General features: G+C 38.0%; 1 protein-coding gene across 1 annotated transcript in view; it reads right to left on the bottom strand.

The window, feature by feature from the left end:
- SPEF2 (sperm flagellar 2) overlaps positions 1 to 25083 on the bottom strand; it is a 179381-nt gene that overhangs the window by 61073 nt on the left and 93225 nt on the right. Inside the window, exons 20-25 of the mRNA XM_004605550.2 lie at positions 21527 to 21601; positions 15393 to 15532; positions 11954 to 12081; positions 11720 to 11858; positions 9335 to 9472; positions 2736 to 2887 (exon numbers count right to left, since the gene is read on the bottom strand). Coding sequence (XP_004605607.1) covers positions 2736 to 2887; positions 9335 to 9472; positions 11720 to 11858; positions 11954 to 12081; positions 15393 to 15532; positions 21527 to 21601 — 772 coding nt within the window. The remainder of the gene's footprint in view (positions 1 to 2735; positions 2888 to 9334; positions 9473 to 11719; positions 11859 to 11953; positions 12082 to 15392; positions 15533 to 21526; positions 21602 to 25083) is intronic.

Raw genomic sequence — 25083 nt, 5'->3', positions numbered from 1 at the left:
GCTTCTCCATTATGCCTGGCTTGCTATTTTGTACTAAGAACAGAATATGCTGCTACTCTAGACATTAAAACTTGGCTGCTTTTGATGGCTCCCATGGTTCATATTGCCTTTGGTCTTTTTTTTTATTGCTTTTAATTTCAAAGTTCTTTTTCAGCAGCTTGCTGAGTCCAACATTTCCCTTCTATTACTAGCAGGAAGAGGTACACACTGTTCCTTTGTATTTTCTTTTCACACTTGGTTCTGACAGAAACATGATGGGACTAGATGGAAAAAAGTCTAGAGAGAGAAGAAATGGACTTTGGGACATAGTGTTCAGGCAATTTCAAATATGTTTTGGAACAGGAAGGGTAAAACAAATAAAATAAGCACATGCACTATGAACAATTAAAACAGTACATGTAAATAAGAACAGTTCACTATAATACTGTATAGTAATTATAAGAGTGATAATTGAATCTGGTACTAGACCACAAATTTGACTCCTGGAACTGATACAAAATGTTTTAGAAAATCAGAGATGGAGTTAAGAGTACAGTGGGTAGGGTGCTTTCTAATGTAGCATGGCTAACAGAGGTGCGACCAGCATACTATATGGTCCTCCAAACCCACCAGGAGTGATCCCTGAGCAACTACAGTGCCAGGAGCAAGCCCTGAGCACCTCTGGGCAGGTGTGGCCCTAGAACCTCCAAAATGCTTTGAGGAATTCTTTTTTTCTATAATCTTTTCAACTATCTTACTTTAAAGAAAATCTTTGGTTAAGTGGATTGGGATGACTTTCCCAAACAAGTAAGTAATACACTTGACTGATACTAGTGAAAAACAGGTCCAGAATTATAGAAATGAATGAAGTGAGTAAGCCTGGAAATACATGACCTCAAATATATTCAGACCTGTATTTAGTTTGTGCAACTCCTGCACCTTTACCAAGCCAGTTTGTAAAATGAGATGCATATACTACTTTTAATACATAACTCATCTCTATATAAACATTAGAACCTGCGTATCATTCGCAAAATCTATTTTCTTTCCTTTTTACCCTCTTCATAGATATTATTTTCTCATGACCTGCTTATTAATCATGAAAAAATACTACTTTAATATTTAATTCCATTTTTTATTTACTTTTTGGGTCACACCCAGCGATACTCAAGGATTATTCCTGGGTCTGCACTCGGGAATTACTCCAGGCGGTGCTTGGGGGACCATATAGGATGCTGAGGATCAAATCCAGGTCGGCCGCGTGCAAGGCAAACACCCTCCCTGCTGTGCTACCTATTTAATTTCATTTTATTAACATGTTTTGGGTTTGGGTTTTTGGGTCACACCTGGTGGTGCTCAGGGGTTACTCCTGGCTCGCAATAAAGAATCACTCCTGGCAGTGCTCTGGGGACAATATGAGATGCCAGTGACGGAAACTGGGTTGGCTGTGCACAAGGCAAACTCCCTACCCACTGTACTATTGCTTTGGCCCAACATGTCTTAACTAATTCATTTAACTTGGAAGTTTGAGTTTTATTTATATGACTTATTTTGAACTTATGTTTGATTCTTCTATCGATGTGGGAGTCGCACCACAGACACCACCCCTCATTTCCTTAAGACATTTTTTTTTAATCTGTCCGCAGATCCTCAGGAATTGGATTCTGCCCTTTCTCTATTCCCAGTACCTACTGTTTATAAAAAACAATTATTTATACACATGCACACTTCAGAATAATGTTTTACTAAAATATATATAGTTGTGGGGGGTCCTCCCCAACAGAGCCCAGGGTATTGAGGAGTTCAAGTGTAATACCCCATGATGCAGTGCTGCCCAGAATCCAGCAATGCTAGGGGACATGGGAGACAATCCTCAGGGGACTATGCAGTGACACAGACCGAACTTGAGGCCCTGTGCCTGTAAGGCATGCATCCCAACCCTGGAACTCTCTCCTTGGCTCTGAAAAAAAAACAAGCCGATTTTTTTTTTTTTACTTTTAACACCAAATTAATTTTCTTACCGATATATGACTATTAACATTTTTCAGTCTCACAAAAATTCTAACTGTAAATGTCTCTCTTTACTGTTTCTTAATTTCTTTACTTGTGAAAAAAGACAATTTCAGTTTTATTCATGTAGGACCTGGGTTTGGGCCACCTGAAGTTGGCAGTCAGGGGCTAACCCCAGTTCTGTGCTTGAGGGTCGCTCCCAGTGATGGTCTGAGGACCATGTGATGCTGGGGATCAAATCAGAGTCTGCCTTATTCAAGACAAGTGTGCTATCTTAACCACTGTGCTATCTCTCTAGCCCTACTTTCTATTTTTTACTACCTCCCTCTCTCTCTCACACACAAACAGATTGACACAAAACTGAAGTTCAGGGTCTATTTTTAAGGTGGTAGTAGTTCACAATCCCTTGTGAAAAACCCTAGAGACCAAAAGTGTTTGGGAATACAGAATTGAAGTATATTATATGTTTTTAAAATATGCACCCTTAGTAAAGTTTGTTAGAATTGGTTCATAATAAAATGTACTATAGTTCTGCAGGAAAACCAGTAAATACTCTCTTATAAATGTCATAAAATAATGCACATAGATATTTACATGGAAGCTAGCGAAAAAAAAAGTTTTTGGAACTTTTTGGACCTTAGATTCTCAAACACAGGAGTGTGCCTCTCAGTGGCATTCAGTTTACAAATCACAAAGATTTATGCTCACACCAGTGACAACACAACGTAGTAAGTAGCCTTCCTTACCTAACCTGGCTTTCTGCAAGGTCTTTGTTGTCTCCTTGAATCAATGGGACTCGAATAAATTTCTTATTGTCTTCCACTGGAATTTTGCCTTCCATTCCCCTGTAGTAATCCTGAAGGAATCTCTTTGTATCTTGGAAACGGTTCAGTTCTGCCTTTAATAGTAAAAAATAAATGTTAATACCCTAGAACAAAATGATTCGTACACATTTTCCAAATAAGCTCTGTAAGCACCACTTTAAAATGCAGGTTGAAATCAATTTTCTGGAAATTAAGAAAGGAAAAATTGTTCTAAGTGAATATCTATGATTTCATAAAAATTAAAGTTACACAGTGACATTGCATTCTATGTACTTACTGAGCAGAATACCACTTAAAAAGGAATTTTTATGCCTTTTGAAATTGGGACAAAAGATTATAGTAAGTACACTCTTTAAAGTAGTGCCTTTTATTGTGTCCTGTATTAAATCAACCAATAAATTAACATTTTTGAATCTTCTGTCATTGGTGACATGTTACATTTAGGGGATACCAATATTATGGCTCATATAAATATAAAACACAAATATAATTCTAAGTTTATACCCCCCAAACCTGAAACAAAATGGTTAGATTTTGTCCTGTTGGACTGTTTAGCTTAGTTGTGGAAAATGTCAAATGAGAAGATAAGGTAACAATGAATATTTTTAATTTTTCTCTGGTTCTTGCTCAAAATATACAGTGGAGAGCTTCTTAATACTGAAAGAGAAAACCTTCCATTGGCTCTGCCAGTAGGTGCCTGAGGGGGATGGAAAGGCACCAAGAGGGTCAGTGATAGACAACTGCAGTTGCTCATCAGAGAATCCCTGTCCGTCCAGGCCACTCTCCGTAACAGTAGTGAAGATAGTGAAGAAATGCAGGTGGGGTGAGATCCTGGGAAGTATTAACCGGATGTTTTTCCCACCTGGTATCATCTCAGTAGGCACATCTGTGCTACTCTTTGGCAACACAGACGTTATCTGCACCTTACTATATAAATAGTGAGTCACTGGAGGCACATTGCCTTTTTCTTAATTTTTTACTTGTAACAGAAGACATAATTTCATTTTTATTCATGTAGGACCTGGGTTTTGTCCTACAAACTGAAGGCACATCATTATCTACACCCTCCAGTACTTGTTGTGATATATTCCATGATATCCAATTAATAGTAGGTATCATTTTTCTTAAATAGACATAAAAACAAATAAAAGTTCCGCTTCCATATGATCCATCAATTCCACTTGGCCCAAAACCTCTGTTCAGAAAAGATGTGTGTTCCTGTGTTCATTGCAGTACTATGCACAATTGCAAAAATATAGAAACAATCCAAGTGTACAAGAACGAATGACTGGCTAAGGAAACTGTAGTACACATTTTTCCTAAGGAATACTAACTTAGCTATACAACAAAACCATGAATTTTGTTGCTTTGTGGATGAATTAGGTGGGCATCATGCCGAATTGACTATGTCAGAAAAGAGAAAGATCTAGAATTACCTCTCTTATTTGTGGGATATAAAGAAATATAGGAGAAGAACAGCAACTGGTCAAAGGGAACAGAATCTGAGAGCTGAGCTACAGAACTGAGCTTCCAGGACGGGACTGGGGAGGGGTAGATGGAGGGATGGGACACTGGTGGGTCGTGTGGTTGGAACGTTGCATGTATGAAACTTTGACAGTGTTGTAATAATCGACAGTGTTGTAAATCACAGTGCCTAAAATTTAAAAAAACAATCTAAACTTGTTTACAAAGCCCTTAACTGAACATAATCAAAGGATATTTATGAAGGAAACCTTATATTTACTGAGGAATTAGTGTTGCCATGAATTTAACAAAACAATAACAAATACTTTATGGATATACTCATGGTATAGAACAAATGATTCCTTTTGTGTTGCAGTGTACCACAAAAGATAAGAACAGTTTTACTAGGTTTGTGGTACAGAAAATATTAAGAAAAATTACTTAGAAAGGCTGTTCTCTGCATTATTAAACTTTTCCAGCAAATTACTGAGATAACAATAAATTAATTTGGTTAATGTGAATATATGATAACTTTAGAAAGTTAAAATTTATATAATCACATAGGAACGTTCCCTGGACTTTTGAATATAAATTGCTTTTCAAACTTGCATGATTAAATTATGGGGAAAACAAAACTTTCTCTTTCCTAGCAGGATGACAAATTTGTGTTTTAAAATATTCACACACAGATATTTAATTTCACAGTTTGATAGGTATTTACTTAGATATGGTAAAACAGTAGAGGGAAAAGGGTATGAAAATGATACTCATGAAAATGCGTGATCTACATTTACAGTAGAGCAGCATGCAAATGCAAACCTAGTCTGGACAAAGTGAATGTTGATAAACAACTGTGGGGGATAGAAGAAAAGTGTTGTGATGTTATAGAAACATATTCGTTATTAAACCATAGCACTGCACTATTTGGCAAATAAATTTATAAATAGAAAAAATATTTTCTACAAATTTAAAAGGAGAACTGTAATTAATGGGCTGGAGCGCTAGCACAGCGGGTAGGACATTTGCCTTGCACTCGGACGACCCGGGTTCAATTCCTCCACCCCTCTCAGAGAGCCAGGCAAGCTACCAAGAGAGTATCTCGCCCACATGTCACATCCTGGCAAGCTCCCCATGGCGTATTCGATATGCCAAAAACAGTAAGAACAAGTCTCACAATGGAGACATTACTGGTGCCCGCTCAAGCAAATATCGATGAACAATGGGAGGACAGTGCTACAGACAGTGAACAGTGAACTGTAATTATTATTGTGTTTGGCAGAACTTATTTTCTATAATTGGCATTGAGACAGTGCTGGTGTCAGTACTCTTGTCAAGTCTTGTTAGAATAATTATTTCACATAAGGGCTGGAGCAATAGAACAGCAGGTAGGGCATTCATATTACATGCAGCCAACCTGGGTTTGATTCCTCTGCCCCTCTCGGAGAGCCCCGCAAGCTACTGAGAGTATCTCGCCTGCATGGCAGAGCCTCCTGGCAAGCTACCCGTGGGGTATTTGATATGCCAAAAACAGTAACAACAAGTCTCACAATGGAGATATTGCTGGTGTCCGCTTGAGTAAATTGATGAGCAATGGGATGACAGTGACAGTGAAATGTTCATTTATTTTTTAAAGCCCATAACTTGATTTATTGATAGCTAACCATGAATAAGAAACTGTTCCATATCCAGGGTTCTTACATAAACAGAATTGATAGAGATTCATCTAACCTTCCGAATATCTAGCAAATAAAACTTTCTTATTCTTTTGTCACAGAAACTTAATTTTGAAAAAAATCTTAGGAATGTACTATCATATTTTCTAAATTTATTGCATAGAAAAATGTATCCTATAGGCTACTACTGAGAAACTGAGAACCTTACTGGGCATACAACATAGAAAACCTTTGCAATGTCAAATAGTTCCAGGAATACTGGATTAAAATAGCACTTCTCAACCAGTCATGGGGTCCCCTGGGTCCCCCAGGATATTCCAAGAGGGCCATAGGTGAAAATGTCATAAATGGGCGCCTATGACATGAGATCAGGAGGCCAACTAGCAGGACAAGGTAGGCACAGAAATCAAACATGCTCAGAAGGGGGCCACTGTCAGGAAAAGGTTGAGACACAGTGGGTGAACAGGCCGAGTGAGTCTGTTTATTACAGGGTGTCTTGATGCCATCATGATATATTTGTCAATTTCTAGAGCATATAGCACTTCCCAAAGTTATTTATCATTGAAACCTTGTCCGTGAAACATGTTGTAGGTCTTGTTTTCTATGGAACCCACTTTGGAAAATATTCATTTAGCTGTCTATTATCCAACACTCAAGGCCTCTGAAGATTCGCCACAAATGTGTGCAGACTTTGCTCAAGAGTCTGAGAAGCCTATTTGTCTTAAAAGTCTACAATTTGCTGCTGATCACTAGGCTCTTCAATCATTCATTGAGCAGAAATATAACCTATAATTTCTGGTTTTGATTTTGTAAATAGAATTTCATTGATCAGTGCAGAATAACGCTGTTTTCTGTTCATTGTGTTGAGCTTTTAATTCCTAACAACAATATTGGGATATTAGAGTGGTCTTAAATGCCATCTCTGGAGTTAGAGCTCTCAGTCCAAATTTCAGCACTCCCTTTTTTTTGGGGGGGGGTCACACCTGGCAATGCACAGGGGTTACTCCTGGCTCATGCACTCAGAAATTACTCCTGGCAGTGCTTGGGGACCATATGGGACGCTAGGAATCGAACCCAGATTGGCCGAGTGCAAGGCAAATGCCCTACCTGTTGTGCTATCACTCCGGGCCCCCATTATTTTTTAAGGTGGAAAGGGCATGGAGAAAATAATTTCTCTTGTGTTTACCTTAATTTCTTCATTTGTGAAATATAGACTAAAAAGCATTTACAGCATCTGGTTGTCATGAAGTTTACTGCATCTTATGTGAATACCTGTAGAGCAGTGACTGGTACAGAGTAAGAACTTAAATAATCGTTATAATTGGCTTCCCTTCTCTTTTCCTAACTGGTTTCTAATGTGACTTCATTTTCTCAGGGCAGAATCTTTCCAGGAATCAGTGTGATGTAAAGGTTATACCATTTTCAGCACAGGAATGTACTGAGCATTAGTCTAATGCTCAGACTAATGGGAAAATAAATCACAAAAAAATTCTCTCTGCCTTCACTACTGGATTTTAGTTATTTCTGTCAATAAGCTTTTGTCACCACCTGTTTCAACATCCAATCTCTACCTGCCCACATGAGCACATGAGTGCGTTGGTGAGGCTATCCAGACTAGATTTGGCTGCTTAGGGAGACTTGGAATGTATCGTGTTGTTTTCTTTTTTCCCCCTCCCCTTTTATCCTTCCCATTTTACCGAGGTAACCTGACTTGCAATACTGTGATAGGTTCCCGCTGTGAAATGGTGTCTTGTATCTCTGTCTCTCAGAGCCAGCAATCAGTGAGCAGAAATGTCTCACATTCTTACTGCCCTTTCAGGCCTCCTGTGACCCAGCTGGTCCCTGCACGATGCATTCATCCCTTTGAATCCTGGAGCTGCTCATCTTGGTCACTTGTAAGACAGGCGGTATAGTACGAGATCACACACTATGCACTGGCCCCGGAAGTTGTCAGCTAAATATCCGAATTTATGGCATTTCTCCGCACCATCTTTTCATTTAAGTTACTCAAGACCAATAAAGGGGAAATAAAATATTCGTGTGGATATAGCTTTACCGAGATTACTCTTCAGCTTGAGCTAGTTATTTTTCCTGTTCCTTTTTTTTTGTTTTCATTTTGGGGGTTTGGGGCCATACCTGGGGGTGCTTAGGGATAACGTCTGGCTCTGAGCTCAGGGTATCACTCCTGGTGGGACTCATGGGATCAAATTGAGTTCTAGGAATCAAACTTGGGCAGGTCATAAGTAAGGAGTACCCTGCCTGTGGTACTCTCTCTCCAGCCCATCTAGCAGTTTGCTCCAGACCCCAGGCCTGGACCTCTGGAAGAGCAATTACTTAAAAAAGCAAGTAGCACAGTGGGTAGGGCATTTGCCTTGCATGCGGCCGATCCGGGTTCGATTCCCAGCAACCCATATGGTCCCCTGAGCACCGCCAGGAGTAATTCCTGAGTGCACGAGCCAGGAGTAAACCCTGGGCATTGCCAGGTGTGACCCAAAAAGCAAAAAAAAAAAAAAAAAAAAAAAAAAATTCATTTGCAAATTCCTCCTCCTTCCCCTTAAGCGGGAAATCATCAGTTTTAAAATCTTCCATTTTGAAACCCAAAGCTGTCTTTCTCAAGGGCTTACACACCACTTCTATCCCACTTCCACGGGAAGGCAGAAACCTAACTTCAAAGGGCACCTAGCTCCAGGAAGGAAACGCCTTCCGGCCAGGAAGAGGAGAAGGTGGACTTTTCCTTTAAGTAAGGTCTGCTGGCAAAACACAATAAATGAGAACCATGCACGCCATTCTCATGCTTGAACTCCCCCTTACTCCCTACCTGGCTGGGATCTAGGCTGGATCTGGAATCTCTCTTGCCTATTTTTGATAATAGCCTCAGGATAAAACCAACGTCTGCCTTCTTATGTTGCCCAGAGCAATTACTAGTTTATTTTAATCAAACAGGCCTTGAGTCTATTGGTTAGGGTGTCCTGATATACTTTTCCTGGGCAACATGCTGCTGTCTTTTCAGTACTCAGTGGCCCACAGTCAGGCCTAGCATGCGCCCTTGGCATAGCTGCCTTTCTAGGCATTAACAGGACACTGAGTAGGCTTGATGGGGTCGCAGGCAGCAGAGACCCCATTGCTGCCGTGCTCATCAGGGTCCTGGGTTATCTGTAAGCAAAGCAGGTGTGTGGCTGTTTGGGATGCACCTGGTTGTGGGATTTGACCCTAGGCCAAAATGATTCCTTTCGGCTGACATTCTCGCCAAGTCAGAGCTCAGATCAGAAAGAGGAGGAGCAAAGTGAGCCTGGGAAAAGCTCTACCTTTCTTCAAGGGGTTGTTACCCATAGGCCATGGCAGTGGAGGCAAGTGTTCGCATCACCACAAACTGGCTGCACGTACCTGCATCAGTGAGAAGAAATGGTTTGTTGTGAGCTCGATCATGTCCTGCAGCCAGCTCTCATTGATGATATCCGTACACTCCTGCTCAGCCTCTTCCTTACGGGCATCACAGATGTCCCAAAGGCGGTCCCGTAAATCCTGAAAAGGAATATTGCAAGAGGCCAGAGGGACAGTGTAGTGGGAAAGGCACTCGCCTTGCACTTGGCCAAGCCAGGTTCGATCCTCCGCGCCCCATATGGTCCCCCAAGCTCGCCAGGAGTGATCACTGAGCACAGATCCAGGAGTAAGAAGCCCTGAGCACCACCAGGTGTGGTCCAAATATAAAAAAAAAGGAAGAAAGGGGGGAGGGAGAGGGGGGAGAGAGAGGGAGAAACAGAGGAAGGAAGTAAGGTAGGAAGGAAGGAAGGTAGGAAGGAAGGAAGGAAGGAAGGAAGGAAGGAAGGAAGGAAGGAAGGAAGGAAGGAAGGAAGGAAGGAAGGAAGGAAGGAGGAAAGAAAGATGAAAGAAAGAAAAAGAAAGAAAGAAAGAAAGAAAGAAAGAAAGAAAGAAAGAAAGAAAGAAAGAAAGAAAGAAAGAAAGAAAGAAAGAAAGAAAGAAAGAAAGAAAGAAAAAGAAAGAAAGAAAGGAAGGAAGGAAGGAAGGAAGGAAGGAAGGAAGGAAGGAAGGAAGGAAGGAAGGAAGGAAGGAAGGAAGGAAGGAAGGAAGGAAAGAAGGAAGGAAGGAAGAAGAAACATTGCAATTAGGCTTTAAAATCAAGGTTCAAATGACCTCCCTGTAATGAAACAAAGACCCTGTGTCTGTCTTAAAAATGTCCCTAAAAACCCCCAAGTCACCATAATGTTTTTGCTTAATTTCGACAGCTTTACCTTTACACCACCAGATGTTTTTGTTTTATGATTTAATTCAAAACAATTTGGGTGCAGTAGGGCACTTCCAAGCAGTTCTTAGCAGCCAGGGGTCCACTCCTAGCAGTACTTAAGCCGCATGAGTCAGAGTCCAGCAGTGGTGGGGGCCCTGAGGGCCACTCCGGAGGCACTAGGAGATAGCAGCCTGGCCCGTGTGATGCTGAACATGTTTCAGGCATGTGCTCCTGACCCCTGAGTGATCTCTCTGACCAGCCACTAAGGGGCTTAAAAACCCAAATCTCATTCAAATCAAAGCACCCTCCTAAAAATCACCTCTGAGACCTCCACAGTCTGCTCCCTTATCACCTTGATGACCTGGCCACTTACCATTCTGGCCATTCTCATAATGCACCAGGTCCGCCTTCAGTCACCTTCCCTCTTCTTCCTCCTACCACTTTCCCTTCCGTATTTCTACATGGCTCCCTCAATCACTTGTGTCCTGAGTTTGCTCAAATGTCAGCTTGACAATGGACTTTTCCCACATCTCTTGTGTGCAAAGTGGTGCCTGAACTCTCCTTTTCTATTTTCTTGTTCTTTACATGGCTCTTATTAACAATGTTATCTGCCCAATTTATGTCCTTGCCCAATGACTGTTTCTATCTTCGATCACCCAAATGAAAAAATGTGTGAAGAGGTGACTTTGTGTTCAATATTGAACTTCTGGCCCATTGAGCAAAACTGAATCCATAATAGACATCAAGGTATAAGGAGTAGCAAAAAAAAAATAGAACACGAACAATTAGATCGAGGAGTCAAGTATGACAGTGTTTATGTTGTTTAAGAGAGCACAAAGATGACACGAGATGTTAGTATTAGAGCCTTATACTTAAGCTAGCAGCAAAGTAAAAATTTCCTTTGACAAGATAAAGGGCTCTGCATATTTCCACAGGAAAGACAAATGATTTTACAATACCACAGACTAAAATCAGGGTTCTTACACATCTGAGATCCTGTTCTAAAATATTAGGATAATGTGCTCATTTAATAATTTATAAAACCTGATCTGTTTGTCTCATAAGTGCTGGGCACTATGTTTGATAGAAAGAATTATGTAGCATCTGGTACCGTCCCTTAGGGGAGCTATTAAATAAAAGCAGCCTGAGTTTTCCAGGAGGTTTTCTCATTTGCCTTCCGACATTAACCAGCCTTATAATTTCTGTCAAGATAGGCATGTGCTTGAAACTGGGCAAAGACATAGATCTAGATAGCTACATGGCCAAGATATAGGCTTAGGAGTCTAAAAAACAGAGGCCAAGTGTGCTTTCCCTTGTTGGCATCAACTCTTCTTTTTAGAAACATCTTACTCCGAACTATATCTTATTCTGAACTCAAGGTTCAATGGAGCTATTGTTCTTGAAAATTGATAAGAACACTCCTCATCCTCACCCCTCATAAAATTGAGAAAGGAATCAATTAGACTTTTGTAGTAAAATTATTGAGAGTATGGAGCGTCTGGCCTAGCCAGTTGAGATTCCCTTACATTTACTCTCTGGTGTAGTTCACACTTTGTCTCCTCATCATCCCACAAGTCATCAGGAAGAGAGTTGAAATCAGCCTGCCATTGAGATACAAAATCTTGCTTGTAATCTGGACGTCTTAAAAATTGCTGGAAATTTGTTCTGTAAGGTAATCATAAAAGGAGATAGAGTTTCAAGGTCATGGCTCTAAGCTAGAAAAATTCTCACCTAATTCTTTTTGCTTTTACTTGACTTACCTAATGTCGTAGAAGTAAGCAAGAATAGTGTGTTGATCTTCTCTCAGATGCCTGAGTACTATTTTGACATTGTCTATATAAGAATTTTCTATTAGTTGCCAGTAAGGTACTAAAAATGAACATATTTCCTGTTAAATGGAAAAAGCATATGAATCAGTTCAGAATGTAAACTTTTCTAAATGATTGGGTGAAGAGAACAGTCCTAAGCAAGAAAATCAGGATGCAACAGCAACTTCTCAAAGCATCCTCTGAGAAATTTCTTAATCCTTCCTTTTTCTCCTCCCCATTAGCACTTTCTATCCTAAAGAACTTTTCAGGACTCAGACCAGATACCATTTCTTCCAGAATTTCCTAAATCAATCCATTGATAAGGCCACCATATTTAGTTACGTGGATCGACTTTAGTGTGCTATGCTTTTGTAATAGCAGTGATGAACTGGAAAAACTCAAGAAAAATCAGTCTCCTAAAGCCAGGAGCAATGGTTGTCTTTTACACCACTTGACAGTTTTTCTTATACTTACTTAAGTGTCTGGGACATGTTAAATACTTAAGAAGCTTTTATTGAATAAACAAACTGAATTGACACAGACATCACACTTTGCATAAACTGGAAAACTACCTACTATAGAGAACAGCTGGTGTTCATGTCAAGGTAGTGATGGGTTATCTTTCCCCAGAGTGTTTATCTTTGCTGTGTACACCACAATGATCAGAAAGTCCCATTTATTTATATTTAAGGGTGCAAACAAACAATCAAAATTAAAAAATTGAGTTAAAAAAGAATTGAAGATATTTATTATATTCAATATATAGTTGCTATACTTAGCATTTTCTTTTACCTGTGTGATTATTTTGAGCATGAACCATATGTAGTTATTAGGCGTCACCCAGTATAATTTTTTTTTAGCCCATATATGCCAAATACTAGAAAGAAATGATAAATCTCCCTGTGGACCACACCCATGCCTTCAAGAAGATATTTTAAGTCATATTCCTTAATATCATTCAAGTCACATTGCTAGAAATTTCATGTCTTGAGGAGGAGCAGGAAATGCCTTCCTGGAGCAGAAGAGATAGCACAGTGGGTGCTTGCCATCAATCCAGGTTCAGACTTTGGCACCTCACACAGTCCCTTGGGTCCACCAGGAGTAATTCCTGACAGCAGAGCCCAAAGTAAGCTCTGAGCACAGACAGGTATGCCCCTCCCTCCAAAGAAAAAACTTTGCCTTCCTGTAGTTTCCATTTCTCATCTCTAGCTGAGCCCTTTGTAAAAGATCACATTCATAGTCTCTCCTATGACCACATGCCATGTATTTGAATACAGGTATCAGTAATAACTAAATTGATATTCAGGATTAAATTTGCTTGATTTCTATTTCCAGCAACTAGAACAGTATCTGCAAAGAGCAGGTGCTCATTGAATGGCAGTGTATTTCTCTTTCCTTCCTTTTTCTCTCCCATCCCTTCCCTCTTCCCCTCGCATATTTATTATGTGAAGTAAGGTACATCTGTGATCCTAGGAAGGCCTAGAGCTAAGGCTACAAAATATGAAGAGCATGCCCAGCTAAATTAGTTTATCACATGAAATTTAAATTGAACTGGGCATCTGTCTTTCCTCTTTATTGGTTTGTAAGCTCTGCAGCTCATGTGGGAGCTTAAAGTAGGAAAAGGAATAGATGTAGTTTGCTCTACTTTCAGACTTCAGTTCACTTCCAGTCATAGCAAAAAGGTGTTCTCTAGAAGGCTTTGCCTAGGTAACTAGAAGTTACTCCCACATATATTCTCATTGTCCCTCTGTAACTGTTTCCATCTGTTGTTCAGTGCCTGAAAGGTTAGCACAAAGAAACCAATTGAGGTAATTCCTTTACCATCAACTTCTAGGCAAGAGATACTAGAGCAGAAAGAACTGATTTAGTCACTTAGTGTATCTCCTGGCTCCTCTGTGATGCACCCATGAGAATGACTACATCGTGGTTGCTTCAAGGCCACAGATCCCATCAAATAACTCTTCTGCAAAGGTCTCCTTGGGGTTAAAGAATGGAGTCATATTTTCTCAGGCCTCAAGAGGCATAAAAATTCCTAGTGACTCCTTATTAAGAATTGTTACAATCCTTACAAATTTCCCGTTTTGACCATGTTTATAGGGCAAATAATTCCTTATTAAACTCTTGTTAAACTAGCTTCTGTTTTCTGCCAGAATTCTGATGGAATAGCAAATCTACATGAGATCTTTTTTCTATAGCTCAATACTATTTTTAAAACTCCTGTCCTCAATCAATTTTTCCTTTAATTCTCTATAACTTTATTTCTCTAAGAGTTTCAAAATTTGGATTTTAGGATTTGATTTTAGCATTTGTCCCTTATTCCCCATAACTGGCCAAATACTATTTAGTTTTAATCTCCTTCCTATAATGTCTATATCCTGCTCTTATAGTTATTGAATATATTTATTTAAAGGCAAAATTTTTGCTATGTGATATCATGATTGTATGGTTCAATTTTCTGCAAATTTGTTCTAATTTCTTCCTCAATGCTAATGAATTCATTAGAATCCTATCAAATATCTGTTATATACTCCACAGTACATTTGATTCCAAATCAAATATAGTGGATTATTCTACATGCTCCTATCCCCAGCTCCTGGATAAGTTTATAGTCTAACTGCAGAATAAAGATACTTTTCTAGGCAAGTTTAATTATAACCATAGCAACACCACAATCACTGCCACTCTTGATTAGGTCTCAGACGTATGATGCATGAATTGTCATTGCTAAGAGTTGATAAGAGTAAAAATGATTGTGAACTTCTGTGAAGCAGATAGGCACTCAATTTTATAAAGCTTTTTGTCTTTTAAAATGTTTTAAAGGAAAGATCATTTTGTGATTCTGTTTTTTAATTTTTTTTCAGATGACTGTTAAAGAAGCTAGACTTTACTAGGTAGCAACAGAAATCTCCTTGCCTCCTGCCAGCTCATGCATTTAAACCTCTCTGGCAGGATAACTGCCTGTTCTGTTCTTCAGTTGCTTTAGTTAGTTTAGAACTTCGAAGAAGTTCTCCTATTTCTAAAAATTTAGAAGTGGTCACGAGAACATGGATGGGAGAAACTATAATTTGCTGGATATGTCTTCTGAGGAAATCATTATTCTAGGAAACTGAATCTCTGCTTATCCTTGGGCAGAAAATTGGTGCTCACAGAACTTATTTGTTTCTCCGGTTTCAGCATTCAACAGAAGTTCAAACCATGACTCAGAAACTCAAGGGAGTTAAGAAGAAACGTAGCTCAATTGGCAGTCCCTCAAATCACCTTCCTTTTGATGAGCATATATCCCATCAAGCATTGCCTGCCATCTGAATGATACAAATAATGGTCTAGTGTGTCTATCATTAGAAACGGGAGAAAGACAGGATTCTATCAGCATGAATCTAAGCCGAGGTACCTCAGGAATCGGTTCGTTCACATAGATCCAATCGTCTGATCCTGGTTTAGGTGGTGGCGGCTTTACTGGAGTGAGTTGTAGTTCTGAGGCCTCAGTCTTTACTGGTGCTTTTACTCCTGCTGATTTTCCTCTAGGAGAACCTTAGATATGCACATCAAATCATTCCATTAGACGGAATGGTATCTGATATTTATGGATGAACAAACATAGGATTCTCATGCACTCTAGGCAGCTCACTAAATTTTAAGCAACTTTGGGTAATCCTATCAAAGCAAAAGTAATACAATCTTCTTTCTCTGTTGATCCCAAATTAACCAATGCTACCAAAGAGCATCTTATTTAAAGCAATTGTACTGTTCAAAATCAACTAGCTGTGAGAAGCAACTTGAAAATCATTATCATGTTTATCCTTGCTTCCATAATGAACATATGGTTTTTATAAGGTTTAGATTCTAAGTAAAATCTAGTTCATTTACTATTGCAAACACTGCCAAATCAAAATGTTCATTCAAAATGAGAAATAAAGTGGCGGTTTATGTGAGTGGATTCTTGGCATTCTTGAAAGCCCAGGGGAAGATCAAGGAGACTTGGGATGTCTTAGACTTCTAGTATATTTTAAACTTCAGAGACAAGTTTCAAAAATTTAGCTCTGTTGCAACATGAACAAGCAGAGAAGGGAAACCAGTGTTAGCTAAATAGTTAGAGATGTTAGTAATCGTTGGAGCTCTGTCTCTAACTCATTACTGAGAAGCTATTTCATAAAAAGTTCATAAAAAGATGCTTTTCTCTCCCCGATTTTCTGAGACCCACGTTGTTATTCCATGTGCAACCAGGGATGTGGGCAATCTTAAAGTACTAGAGGCTGGTTAGCCAAGATCACTGAGGAAAACTTATTTTAGTGTAGTTATACTTATAGTCAGTGCTAAGGGCTGAGGAATTTCCTAAGCCAACTTTTCAAAGGAAATTCCTTTCTGCTCACCGTTGTGAATAACTTGGTCTGAACCCAATAACAATTTATTTAGCCTTGTCAGACCCTATTCTAGCTACGTATTTTGTATATTTACTTAATCCTCATACTACATAAATTTGCTTGGTTTAGAGCTGCTCTTATCATTCTATTTTCTTGGCTTATAAATTGATTTTAAGATTGCTCTCCATTTACATTTACAATTTAACTTTTTCTATTTCTGGTAATATTTTTAAAACTATAGACTGAGAAATTTGGTGATTAAGGGACTCAGACATAAGAGTATCAATGCTATTATTCAATTCACTTAAACTACAGTGATAGCATTAGATCAAAATCCAGTGGACCAATGAGAAATGTAGTGTTGCAAATTAATGTGAGCGTGGATTACAGAGAGTAATAACAAAGAGTAAGAGGCTTCAATTTTCCCTTTTTATAGGTTAGAGGTGCTCAGGAATTACTCCTGACTTTGTGTTCAGGGATCATGTCTGGTAGGGCTCAAGAGACTGGAGCTGAGAAATGAAACAAGACTGGCGATGTGCAAAGCATTTACCTTAGCCCCTTTACTATCCAATTCTAGGTTTACAATTTCAAACACATCACTCTCTTATGTATTTAACAATCAATTACTTCATTTTTATGGATATGATGATTTAATAAGATTATCTTTATAAAATATATATTATAAAATATTTCTATATGAAACATAGATTATCTTATATAGTGCCTGAATGTTAATCTGTGTGAGGTTATTAGGTTATGATTTATACAATAAAGAGTGGATGTTACGGAATTTTGCCATCCAAACCATCATCACAAGTTAGTCAATTTTCTGATGTGTGGCGTCAATCTTTGGCTAGAGCCCAATGAATTTTGCATTTGCTATAAAATCTATTAACTACCTTATACATGGCATTGCATACTGTTCCTTTGTTTAAGATCTTAGGTTATAAAAATATATTTTAGAAATTAATCTTCAAAATGTTATTTTGAAGAACTGATACATATCTTGTCTGGAAATGTGAATCCAGTAGCCTACAATGTTTCCTTCATTGTCATATTTGTCAGATTTTTCTGAACTTAATGAGACATCATATAGCTCCCTCTGTCCTTGAGAGACATACTAACTACTCTCTCATTGCAGGATTTTGTTTCTTGGTTTTTAAAAATTGAATATTGTATCTATTTAATAATTAGAACCCAAATATAATCATTTGGAAAAGTGGCATATTATGCATAATACATTTAAAAATAACTGATTGTTCCTGATATTGTGATGGTTCTAGTAGAATAATATGTTGAGGTACACAATAATTTTTTTGAACTTCAGTGATTGTTAAAATACCCTAAGTGACTTATTAAAATACAAATTGAAGACACCATTAGGAATCCAAAATTCAGTAGGTCAGGAGTGTAGTCAAGAGTTTATACTTCTAATAAGATCCCAGGTGAGGCAACTGCTGCTGGTCTGGGGACCACAATATAAGAACCACATCATACTGCATCTAAGAATTTAATCTCACCGTGCTTGTATCTTATTATCTCTCTTTGTCTAAACTAAATTGACATGACGCTTATTCAAATATTGACATGACAATTATTATCAAGTTAACTTTTAGCACCTGTAACTCTTCACACTAATACTAGAACAGAAGCATGGCCAACAGAACAAAAAAATGATATTATTTCCAAATGTTTATTTCAAAGAACTCTAGTTCTAAGAGATGCTTCTTCAAGGGAGAAGAATTCTTAGCTAAAATGTTTTGGGATTTCACTTACTGTCTCACCTTTCTTATATTCATTTAAGAGGGATGCTAACTGATATGTGTTTTTTAAATCCTTAAAATCATTTTAGAAATAAAATCATTTTAGAGACCTTCTGCTCCTAAAGACTATGATCCAAGTGGTCTTCTAATCCATTTTGGCACCCAGAGCAGCTTCTTACAGAAATGCATCTAGACTGTGAACTGAACTAAAATATTAGGAATGTAAAACCGCGTGGCCGCTGTTGCGGCCGCGCAAGCTCATAGAATCTTCACTCTCAGCAATGAAAAGAAATTATTAAATGATGCCTTTTCAGCAGGCCTGATTGTTGGGGGAAAATTCCAAACAATAATAGTGAGTTCTCTATTGAAATACTGAATGCATTCAAAGTATAGAGAGAATAAAATGAAGATCATTAGCTACTTAGGTGGGGGTTGGGTGGGAGGGAGTATATTGGGGTTCTTGGTGGTGGAACATGTGCACTGGTGAAGGGATGGGGGTTCAATCATTATATGACTGAGACTTAAACCTGAAAGCTTTGTATTTTTTCACGGTGATTCAATATAATAAAATAAAATTTAAAAAAAAATAATTTTAATTTAGCACAAAATATCAATTTCTAATTTAGTTGATTATAGAAAACTTCTTTCATGAATATCTCCTAGTTAAGTCCAGAAAATGACAAGTCATTGTTTTATGAAGGAATACACAACAGGACAATGGAAAAATGGATTGGTGACCATAAGAAATGCTTTACAAACAATGTAGGTACACTGCAAATGGCATCTTGATGTCAAGATTTGAGGGAAGGTCAAATATTGACCTAATAATAGTAGGAATGAGTTGAGATACAAACAGAAAGAAATAGTTAAGTATGATAAGAGGATAAAGATGATAGTTTCTCAAACCAAAATATATTTTAAATATAATTGGCATCTCAATCATGAAAGCTTTGTAACTGTATCTGATGGTGATTCAATATTAAAAAAACTAAAAATATCATATAGAACTCTACAACTGGAAAGAGAAAACTTGATAGGTTTAATTACCTATTGAAAATACATGTGCATTTCACTGGCCTATGAAAATGTGGTATCAAAATTTCCTCATTTCATCTTAATTTTTAAAAAGTTTGTAGAGGTAAATAATCAAGCAAGTGATCATCTCCAATAGAATTCATTTTAAATATAAAATCAGATAAATTTTTCTTTAGAAAGGAAACCCTGGGCTGGAGAGACAGTACAGCGAGTACGGTGCTTGTTTTGTACACATATGACCCAAGTTGTGCACTGTCTGAGCTTGTATTTGCTTATGGTTTTATGAAGTGTGATTCACTGTAACTAAGGATGCTCATAGAACAATGCATATTGTTATGTCTTACTTGAATGTTAACTAATATGCCAAGATAGATTTCTTCCTAATTCCCTAATTCTAACAAAGATCCTTCATTTTATTTTGTTGATTACAACGAGAAAACAAGAGACGAAAAACGTAAATGTAAGAATTATTCTCCTACTAGTGAGCAGGTAAAAGCTGAGTATGAACATCAACCTCACCATTGTAGCGAACATTTCTTTCTCAGTCCTAACTCACCAAATGGCTCCTATTATATAAGTCCATACTGCTAGACAATCAGAGAAAGATGAGGCATGTGTGTGCATGTGTCCATGTGTGTGTGTGTGCGTGCATATGTGTGTGTGCATGTCTGTGTATGCGTGTGTGTATGCACGCGCATGCACATGCACGCACGTGCTCTGGTGACCAGGTGGTGTGAGAAATCAAGTCCAGGGTCTCATACATGCAAGACAAGTGATCTAATACTAAGTAACATCCCCATCAAAAGGCTTTTTTTTTGAAATATGGCTATCTATCTTAAATATTTCAAAAACAGTCTTTTTAGCACATCATATTGTTGTGAATACTGCATACTGCTGGGCTCCAACTACTTTGGAAACTCATAATGAGAAGTTAAATAAAAGCACAACCTTCATGGCAGTATCATTTTAATGCAGCATACATAAAGTCAAATATATATATATATATATATATATATACATACCCATAACTGCATTTAATCTTTAATTGGTTGCTACAGCACCTACAATATTGGTCTAATAAGAATATATTTCTTAGAGCCAGAAATTTTCTTATACTACCAATTACTGTAAAAACTATATATTCTTTCACAGAAATAGTTAAGATAAAGTAGAGAATAAAAAAATATCAAATTAGGGTCAGGAAAAAGACTACTTAAAGTAAAATGTCAGACCAATGAGAGAAATGAAAAGGCAAATATTAGGAGCTAAGTTCTTATACAGATACTAAGTCTGATTCACTAATTTGGCTAACTCCTATGTAGTCAAAATAGAGATGAAAATCATTCATTCTTCTTTTTTTTTTTTGCTTTTTGGGTTACACCTGGCGATGCACAGGGGTTACTCCTGGCACTCAGGAATGACTCCTGGTGGTGCTAGGGGACCATATGGGATGCTGGGAATCGAACCCGGGTCGGCTGTGTGCAAGGCAAACGCTCTACTGACTGTGCTATCGCTCCAGCCCCTCATTCATTCTTTAGGAAGTTTATTATATAGATACTCATAGGAATGAAGTCTTTCCTGCCTTTTGATTCTAACTGAAATTCCTCAATTTGCATTTCATGTAAAAACCACTGATGTTGTTGGCATATTGTTAGGAAATAGAAGACATGGGAAATGAAGCAAATCACTAGATTCTGACAACTGAATGAAGATTACAATGTTTGGGGGCAGGACAGAGTGGACACAGGACAGTGGTGGAGGATTTGGGGCACACTGGTGCAGGTGGAGAGGCAGTAATTTTATATATCAATGCATAAAAATTAATATTGTTGTAAACTGTACTACCTAAATAATAAAATATAATGATAAATGGAATACTGGCTAACTATGATACAAGCAAAATTTCACCTATATTATGTTGTGAGGAAGTTGAGGACTTGATATCAAAGTGCTTCTTGTTTGAAAACAATTACACAAAGCGCTACCTAAAACATGGCTCAGTCTATAGCTTTCTGATTACATAATTTGATATAAGCATAACATTTCTAATATCTAGGGTGAATGGATATTCTGAATATTAGCTATTCATTCTATTCTCCTCCACAAGTATCATTTTCACAGAAGAACCTACAACAGTCAGGTTGCAATAAGATGAAGGCTGTCTTCTTTGGCAAGAGCTTATGATTTACAAATGTGTGTGTGTGTGTGTGTGTGTGTGTGTGTGTGTGAGAGAGAGAGAGAGAGAGAGAGAGAGAGAGAAAGGAGAGAAGTATTGAATATAAACTACCGTACACATCTAGCCATTAAGTGAGATATCTACAAAACACAAAATTACATTTTCTCATATCTATGTTTGTCTGGTGTACCTTTTCTTTTGAGTGAAGGATCACCTTTCTTTCTTTTTCCTTCCTGAGGAGACTGGGGCTTACTCTGCTGGGATTCTAAACAAAATCAACACATAAACATCACTGGTGGGTTTTTTTCAGTAGCTGAGCTATAATATTGGTAAAAATTAGTAAAAAATAGTATTTCTCACTGACAGTTACATTTTTGAACTAAATAAAATACCTCAGCCCTTTACTGTGAGTTAAACTCAATCTGATAAACTATGAATTCAAACTTCTTGAATGAACACCTTGATAGTGCTATTCTTCATGGCACACAGGAGTTTAGTCCTAACTTGATAGCATCATGTAACAGTGGATTTGATTATAACTCAGTCCAGAAGTTTAAAAATTACTGATGTTTGGGGCTGGAGCGATAGCACAGCGGGTAGGGCGTTTGCCTTGCACGCGGCCGACCCGGGTTCTAATCCCAGCATCCCATATGGTCCCCTGAGCACCGCCAGGGGTAATTCCTGAGTGAAGAGCCAGGAGTAACCCCTGTGCATCGCCAGGTGTGACCCAAAAACCAAAAAAAAAAATTAGTGATGTTTATTGACGTATATGGCTTTATTTGCATCTTAACTGAATTATTCTAGTGTAGTAAAATCGTATCTGTAAAAGAATGATGGCAAATCACCTTGAAGAGTCAAATAATGACCTCTTTGAATATGCTGCATTTTTGAACTTCTTTTGATTTCATGTTCGGTTGCCTTGTGAGTACTACAATTTATTTTGCACTGACTGTAGCAATCAAAGGATAGTTTGGGCAGTCTTATTTTGAATTCTCTGGAATCTAGTCAAAATTAATGGGTAAATGGAAAACTGAAAGCGTGAAGGTGAGTAATATGTCCCAAATAATAAACTGGTTCCTTGAAAAAAATTCTTTGCATCCTGCTTTATTCACTAATGAAATTCACAGGCTTTTTCTCTTTGTCCTTAGCTAAGTTTCTTTTTCTTATTTCTTCATGGAATAACAGTTGTAAGAGGCATTTAAAATATCTGTAATAGACAACACCTTTATTGCAAACCACAACAGCTAATTAGAGAGAGAGAACAGAAGGGAATGCCCTGCCACAGTGGCAGGGTGGGGTGGGGGGGAGATGGGATTGGGGAGGGTGGGAGGGACGCCGGGTTTACGGGTGGTGGAGAATGGGCACTGGTGAAGGGAGGGGTTCCCGAACTTTGTATGAGGGAAGTATAAGCACAAAAGTGTATAAATCTGTAACTGTACCCTCACGGTGATTCTCTAATTAAAAATAAATAAATTATAAAAATAAAAAAAAATCTGTAATAGAGAGACCCCACCTGTTCCATTATTTGTATTTAAAGTGATAGTTATAAGATGTCTAAATTCATAATGCATATCATTTATTATTTTTTAAATTTGTATTTAATTAAAAAACTGAGATTCAACAACCAAGAACCTATCTAAATTGACACAAGTGAAAAAGAGATGAATAATTTTCAAAACTTTGTTAACTTCTATTAAAGAACTATTAAAGTTCCAAATAGTTGAACATGAATGTTTGGATAGTATTTGCAAACATATTCTACCCAAACATTTCAATGCCTCTTTAAAAGAAATACATCGAATAACTTCAAAATAGTCTAGATAAATTCCTAGTTCCTTTCAAAATATTTTGGGTAGCCAATTACTTAACTAGCCCTAAAGTTAATCACAAAGCAACAGAGATAAAGCAAAAATACAGATACCAAAGACATTGAAATCATACATTGCATGAACAAATCTGATTTCTGCTGGCCTCAGCAATGCACTCTGACCCCAAAGTCATTTTTTAAAACTGAGTTCAAAATTAAGAGTCCAAAAGCTCTATATGTAGATATTCTTAGATGGCAACATGAATTGCCATGTTTTATGTCAATCCAAATATGTTTTAGTTTTAAAATGAATTCTGATACTTTAGTGGTAGATTTGTGACAAACTCTTTCATGGAAGGCAGTATTAAAGCTTTTTCAATTTAATCCAAAGTGTATCTGAAGCAACTATAAAATGCAGAGTCAGATACAAGGGAGAACTAGATTTGGACAGAATGAATATCAGTGTCCTGTGCACTTCTTTATCTTATTTCCACTGAGAGTAAATAAATTTTTCTTATGTAAATAATTCCTCCTTTCTTCACAACTCCTAAACAAAAATGGTAAATGGGGGTTTGAATTGGGAATGTCCAGACCCTTAAGTTTTCAGTTCCAAAAATGCTCATTTGAAAGGAAAAAACCCAAATTATTTCTTGAAACAAAGACCAATCTATTGGAAATGCCCTTCCCTACATGCAGGTAATGTCCTCTGGCTAGAAGTCTATAAAAAGGACTCCGAAGATGAATTCCTTCACATACTTTTAAAGACCAGGTACTCTTCCTGCCTTTGGTGGGAAAAAAGAGACAGGTACAAACTCTTTGAATCAATAATTGCTTTATTATTCTTCCAGTCCATAGTATGCAAGAGTACAGATTTAAGATTGCAAACAAATCTCAAACGCTTACAACTTATTCTTTCATAATTAGAAACACCTAATGTTGGTTTCCGGAAATGGCTTATTATTACACAGATCCCCCCTGACGGTGAGTAGGCTGAGTTGGGAGGGGAGGCGGGAGAAAGAACTATGGCCGCAGGCAGAGGCTGGTTAAACAGCTGCAGGTTCACTGATTTCCCCTCATTCTCACCATAATTTTAATGATTTCCATTATTCTTCCAGATCATTGAACTGTTGGAGCCTTTTAAATTTAATTACTAATGAGGTAGTGGGAAAAGGATGTTCTATAACTCATAATTTGATTGGTCACATAATAAAAAAAAAAGTTTTCTTCTACAGTTCACAAATTTTTTTTTCTTTTTGGGCCACACCCGGCTATGCACAAGAGTTACTCCTGGCTCTGCACTCAGGAATTACTCCTGGCAGTGCCCAGGGGACCATATCAAATGCTGGGAATTGAGCCTGGGTTGTCTGTGTGCAAGGCAAACGCCCTACCCGCTGTGCTATTGCTCCAGCCCCCTAGTTCACACATTTTGTCTTTAGGTAAGCCCACTTTTCCTAAAGAAAAATGGGTTTTTGATATACTATGATTTACTAAGGTCTTCAAATTAGTTTTCTTAATAGATATTTATTTATTTGTTGGGAGGTCTCCTCAGGCCCCTAGGTGCTGGGAAACACCAGGGTTCACTCTAGTGGTGCTCCCCTGAGCACCAAGTTTGCATTTGGCTATGCCTGGAAGGATATGCAGTCCTGGTGACCCAACACAGGTCTCTATTGCATGCCTTTATGCACCTCAATGCATCGTTTCTCGGCCTTTTGGCTAAGATCAAGTGTATGCACCCCAATGCCTAAGCAAGCCTTCTGATTCTAATATATATCTATTTTTGGTATATATTCAGTATACCAAAGTAAGTTTAGGGCTTACTCTGGGCTCTGTTTTCAGGGGTTGGGAGGACCATATATGATTCTGGAGGTTAAACCTGGGTCATCTGTGTGCAAGGTAAGAGCCCTAGATCTGCTGTACTATTGCTTGGACCGCCTTACATA

Source organism: Sorex araneus, chromosome 1 (genome assembly GCF_027595985.1).
Source record: "Sorex araneus isolate mSorAra2 chromosome 1, mSorAra2.pri, whole genome shotgun sequence".
In the NCBI taxonomy this organism is placed as follows: Eukaryota; Metazoa; Chordata; class Mammalia; order Eulipotyphla; family Soricidae; genus Sorex; species Sorex araneus.
This window is presented reverse-complemented; position numbering and strand designations above follow the sequence as displayed.